The 6,010-nt window shown below is 46.7% G+C and overlaps 1 protein-coding gene across 1 annotated transcript; it reads right to left on the reverse strand.

Annotated features, from left to right (window-relative positions):
• Nucleotides 1-1,380: 1,380 nt before the first annotated feature.
• On the reverse strand, nucleotides 1,381-5,042 carry CCL26 (C-C motif chemokine ligand 26). Its single transcript, XM_028110285.2, has 3 exons — nucleotides 4,809-5,042; nucleotides 4,602-4,716; nucleotides 1,381-1,888 (listed from the first exon to the last, which is right to left on the reverse strand). Exons 1-3 carry the CDS (start codon nucleotides 4,879-4,881, stop codon nucleotides 1,792-1,794), a joined length of 285 nt encoding a protein of 94 aa, XP_027966086.1. The 5' UTR covers nucleotides 4,882-5,042; the 3' UTR covers nucleotides 1,381-1,791.
• Between the last annotated feature and the right edge of the window lie 968 nt (nucleotides 5,043-6,010).

Here is a 6,010-nt window from a genome sequence, read left to right on the forward strand (position 1 = left end):
TTTGATCTATCTAGCTGGTTACCTTCAGGTTTGTCCTCCTGATTCAGGACCATTATATAAACTGGGTTTATTATTATTATTATTTTTAAAGATTTTATTTATTTTTTTGAGAGAGAGAGAGAGAGAGAGCGCAAATGGGGGAGGGGCAGAGGGAGAGGGAGAAACAGACTCTCTGCTGCGCAGGGAGCCTGACGTGGGGCTTGATCCCAGGACCCCAAGATCATGACCCGAGCCAAAGGCAGACACCTAATGGACTGAGCCACCCAGGCACCCTTGGGTTTATTATTCTGCTCCTTGTTTGTTTTGTACAATCATTTTTAAGCCTTGTGACCATTGCCCATCAAACCTTTATAGAAATGACAAACCCAATGGGTGATGCTGGCTCAAGGTTCAAGATGACCTCTGGCACTTAAAACCTTGATAAGATAGAGATAGGAAATATCCGAGAGTTCCTTCTCTTGCCCTTCCTTGTTACTCAAACCTGGTCTTAAATGGCTTCCATTTGCTACGCACTTTCCCTTTGACATGCAACATGACAATTGGGAAAGGTCCTTCCTGAGCCTGAAGGACAAACCACTAAATACAGAAAGTCTGACTCTTGAACAGATGATGATTTCAAGAAAAGATCTTGATCAAAAGGGGGGAATGTGAAAATGAATAAAGGAAACCTCATTCATCAAAAATGGAGCAGGGACTGGGACATGGGTTTGGCTCAGCAGGTAAAGCATGCAACTCTTAATCTCAGGGTTGTGAGTTCAAGCCCCACATTGGGCATGGAGTCTACTTAAATTTAAAAAAAAAAATGGAGTGGGGAAGCCATGAAGAGAGAGCACTCATGCACCACCACTCACACAGACCAGCAGGAAGAATGGAGATGTCCTCTCTGCCGGGTAACCACAGCCACTTCTAGCTCTCATTTTCCTCCAATGAACTTTTGTTCGAAACAACCCTTCCCAACTTCCTCCTTTCCTCTGTAGAAGGATGTTCTCCTTTGTTCTCCCGACCTGCCTATGGTTCCCTCTAGTTTGGTTTCTCTACTATTCCAGAATTAACTCAATTGCTGTTCCCTAAGCTCTGTTGTTTAAGTTTCACGGTGGATAGATAATATATTTTCCAAAGATTTTATTTATTTATTTATCTACCTTTTGGGGGGGTGGGGTAGAGGGAGATGGAAAGAGAGAATCTCAAGCAGACTCCCTGCTGAGCATGGACCCTGGTGGGGGGCGCTCAATCTCACAACGCTGAGACCACGACCTGAGCCACAGTCAAGAGTCAGACGCTCAACCGACTGAGCCACCTGGGTGCCTCGATATTTATGTTTATTGATTGACACCTTATGAGAAAACACTGCCAGATATGGAGGCATTTTATTGACCCAGCACTAACAGGCCATGAGGGGTTGCACAGAATTTAATTTTCCAAATAACATAAACTTACGTCTCTAAATAATGTGAAAACATTTGATGGGCATTATGCCAACATATATCGAATTTTCCCTGGCCTTTTTTCTTTTTTTTGGCACAAAAACATAAGGAAGAATGCCATACCGGTGCTGGGGCAGGGAACCAGCCAAAAATATCGACTCCGTTTCTTTGCTTTGAAGAAGACTGAGGTTTTACTGAATAAGAATGTTTAGGAACAAATCAAATCTTAATGGAGAAATCTTTATTATAAGCCTCTCCTCCTCTTCAGTCCCACAGAGCCTTCTGCTGAAGACAATCTCCAGGTTCTGCCAAGGACAAGCAGGGTCAGGAGCAGGGCCCAGGTGTCCTTGGGCTTAAAATTCAACAGTTAGGATAGCTGCTGTTCTATGAGCAAAGTGATGTATCTTTGCACCCATTTTTCCTTTGGCTGTGCACAGACTTTATGGCCTTTTTTGGTAGTGAATCTGGAAAAGATAAGCTGACAGTCAATACTGAGAACTTTTGTCTCCTGTAGAGATGGAAATTGGGCGGGGGCAGCCCCTTGACTCACTTTCTCTCGCCTTGCTGCACCTGTTACAGTTTCTGCTTCCGATTCTGGTCTTTGCTTTCCCCTCTGCCCTATTTTTCACTGGAGCCCATGCTCCCAGGCCCACCTCCCCCAGGAAATCATTTCCAACAGCTTTAGTCCAAAGCATGTAACCTGTACCATGCCTCTCAATTCTTTTGTTTTAACATAGACGCTTTATGGAGATATCGTTCACATGCCATGCCCACCATCCATTTTAGAACATCAGCCTGACCCCCCCCCAAAAGTCTTTATTATTTTTAATTCATGGAATCATTGCACATCAGGTCTTCAAGTAATAACACGAGATCAAAGCCTGTTGTGCTGCTCAGTTCTCACCCACATTATCATGGGTTGTTGGCCCTGGCTGTTTATATAGGATTCCTGTATTCCTTACAACACTGTGCACTCATGATGAGTGGGGGTCATTGTTTGATACCCCTGAGTGTCCTCTAGCCTCAGCTGTGCTGAGAGCTTAGGTCGGGGATGCTCCAGCCTGGAGTAGCTCACAGGGCACAGTGGTATTTACTGGGCTCTCAGGCTGGCCCCATGCTGGAGAGAAGAGCCAAAATGATGGGAAAATGGGGGAGAGGCAGGGCTTTGTGAACCTTTCAAATTTCTTTGACACCACTCCCATTAAAAGATGGGGATTTGTGTCCCCTCCCTTCGAATTAAGGCCAGCCTTAGGCCAACTGGTCGACCAGCAGATCGAAGCAGAGGTGATGCTGTGTGACCTCATAGGTTAAATCATAGAAGGTTATGGAACTTCTGCCTGGTTCACAGGGGCACTTAGGCTGGAGCTTTGAACCAGCTTGTAAGGAGGCCCCCCACTCCAGGTAACCACACCGTACCAAAGCCCAAACTGGCCCAACAGAGACACCGCACAGAAAGGCCCCAAAGGGAGATGCCACCAGCTTCAACAACTCCAGCTCCATCTGACTCTACCCCCAGGACAGATGCCAAGCCAGAACCATCCGGCCAAACCCTGCTGCAAGTCCTGTCCCACAGAGATCAGAAAGGGATCATTGTTGTATTAAGCCACCAAGTTTTGGGGCAGTCCGTCATCCAGTGATTGATAACCGATGTTGACCCTCTCCCCTTTTCTTTACAAATGAGGAAACTTGACTTGCCCAAGGTCACATAGCTTGCAAGTGACGGAGCCACTGCTTTAAACCCAGCTCAGGGCTCTTTGCCAGATGTTACATGTTGACATCTTAAAAGCCCCAGAAAGCTTTAAATCAAGACACAAAGGAGAAGATTCTAAGCCCAGGAGTTTGCCCCCACCACAATTAGGCACTTGAGTGTCCCTTTCCTATTCCTAACTGTCTCAAAACAATGACATTCAGGTCTGCCACTGGAGCCTATTCTCCCCGCTTCTGCACCATTCTCTGATGTTCAGGAACCCCATGCCCTTGGGAGCAGCAACCAGCCCTTCCCTGTGTATTTGCATTTAAAGATAGCTTCCATTTGCCAAACAAGTACTGTGTGTAGGCACAGTGCCAAAGACTTTGCATGTGACATCTCATTTAGTCCCGCCAGCGGCCCTGTGTTCTTTCTCCCACTACTGAAGAGCCCAGCACAACTTGGCTCCTGTCTACCTGTCTGTCAGTGACATGTTCTTCCCACACACCTGCTGCTCTCTGCCTGGCACATCCTTGTTCCACTTTGGAACAAGGCCACTCCCACTTATCCTTGGGGGGTCTCAGTGTACATGTCACTCCTCTGGGAGAACTTCCTCACACCAAGTTAGGTCCTCGTGTGACTATGATGAAGGGAGGCAGAATATGCCCCCCAAAAATATGCCACTTTGGCAGAAGGATTATTTTGAGCTAAAGACACTTAAAAAAAAAAAAAAAGAACAGCAGGTGCAAGAAGGGTGTTCTGACCTCCTCTTTTCCCCCTGAAAGCAGGAGATAGAATTCCCATTTGAAAGATATCTTTCCTGTACCAGGAGAAAAGAAACATTCCTATTGCCAGAGATAGGAAGTCAAGGCCAAGAGAATTCTTTACAAAGAGACCTTGTTAAGGTAAGTCTTACTATCCCGTATAGCCTATCCTATAGATTTTAGTCACATTTCCACAATCAACTCTTTCTGTTCAAGCTAGCATAAAAGCATTTGGGTTTTGCCACTTCTTTGGGTCTTCATTTTCCTTTGGGGGCTCCCATGTACATGTAAAAATTTGTGTGCTTTTTTTTTTTTTTTTTGCTGTTAATCTGTCTTACATCAATTTCCTTCTCAGGCTCAGCCAGAGCCCCTAAGAGGGCAGAGATAAAATTCTGCCTCCCCTACAACAAATTCCCTCCTGCTCTCTCTCTTCATTGCATTATCTATTTTATGCCTTTAACAGCCTTTTCTTATGCTAAGATGTAAGGTCTATAAGGGCTGTCTGTTCTCCCTTTTATACCCAGCACTTAGCACACTGCTTGGCACATGTTATGAAAGTTAGGAAACCTAGGCTCCAGGGTCCCACTCAGTGGCAGAGGCAGGGTGATAACCCAAGTTACCAGAGTCCCATCCTGAGCTTCGTCTTGGCATTGTGGGGGTCTGCCCAATGCCCAGGCACTTACATGGCTGGTGGGGATCCTGAAAGTCCAAACAAGAAATACTCACATCACAGCCTGCTGGGAGCAGCTGTTCCCGGTGAATTTATAGGAATGCACCCACTTCCAGGGAAGGATCTTGTGGCTATATTGGAAGCAGCAGAACTTGGCCACATCAGTGCCACCTAAAAAAAACAGGGACAGGAAGGAGCTGGGAGGTGACCCTTTGCTTCTACTCTCAGCCCACACTGGGGAAGGGAGTGGGACAGCTCCATACGTGTGGCAACTCCATGATGGACACTCAGGATGAAGATCAGGAGAACAAGAAAGCCAACAGGAAAGCTCTTCATGGTGCTGCAAGCTGGGCCCTTCACAGCTTTCTCCCAAATTCCTCCTGACTCTACCTGACCCCACCCGCCCCCTTTTATAGGGCTAAGTTGTCCCTGAAGAGAATTCTGGAGAAATTTGTGGCTGAGAACAAAAGCAGCTCTTTTGACCCTAGAGTGGAAGAGCAACCTGATACCTTTGGAAGAAGATTGGAAAGAAAGTAAATGTCATTTGAGGGAAGGGGAGGGGCCAGCACACTTGCAACACCATTAGGAGTTTCCGCCCAGGGTTTTTTTTGTCCGAACTGACCGCTCTGTTGTTTAAGAAGCCAAAGCAGAGGAAATGAATAGTGGTTCTCCAGAACTGACTTAAAATACCTTAGAACACACTTGATGTGCTGGATTGATTTCTGGCTCTTGACCAAAGCTTTCTTTGCTTTTTATTTTTTATTTTATTTTTTTTTAGATTTTATTTGACAGAGAGAGACACAGTGAGAGAGGGAACACAAGCAGGGGGAGCGGGAGAGGGAGAAGCAGGCTTCCCGCGGAGCAGGGGCTCGATCCCAGGACCCTGGGATCAGGACCTGAGCCGAAGGCAGACACCCAACACCACCCAGGCGCCCTATCTTTCTTTGCTTTTTAAACATTGCTTCTCTCTCTCTTTTTTAAAGATTTTACTTATTTGAGAGAGAGAGGGAGGTCAGAGGTGGGAGGGGTTAGAGGGAGAAGCAGACTCCCTGCTGAGTAGGGGCTCAGTCCTGGGGCTCAATCCTGGGACTCCGGGATCATAATCTGAGCCAAAATCAGACCCTCAACCGACTGAGCCACCCAGGTGCCCCAACATTGCTTATCTCTTGGTGAGGCATGGACGGTCTCAGGACAAGAGCATAGAGCAGCCTAATCATAACAATGAATGTTCAAGAACAATGCTCTGGCATGTGCCCGTCCTATCTTAGTGCCACGCCTCACTCGACCCTTGGTGCTAGAGCTGCCTGGGGGCACTTTGAGCTTATCTCACCTGGTTTAGAGGGTCCCAAACCTGACAGAACATCACAATTGCCTGGAGCTTGGAAAAAACAGAAAACAAAAAACGGTGATATTCCCTGTACCTGCTTTGTGCCTCCTGGATCAGGCTCTTTGGGAGAGACAGCGA

The sequence above is a fragment of the Eumetopias jubatus genome, unplaced genomic scaffold (assembly GCF_037043125.1).
Source record: "Eumetopias jubatus isolate StellerSeaLion01/CBP00866 unplaced genomic scaffold, mEumJub1_p1.0 scaffold_12, whole genome shotgun sequence".
NCBI lineage: Eukaryota > Metazoa > Chordata > Mammalia > Carnivora > Otariidae > Eumetopias > Eumetopias jubatus.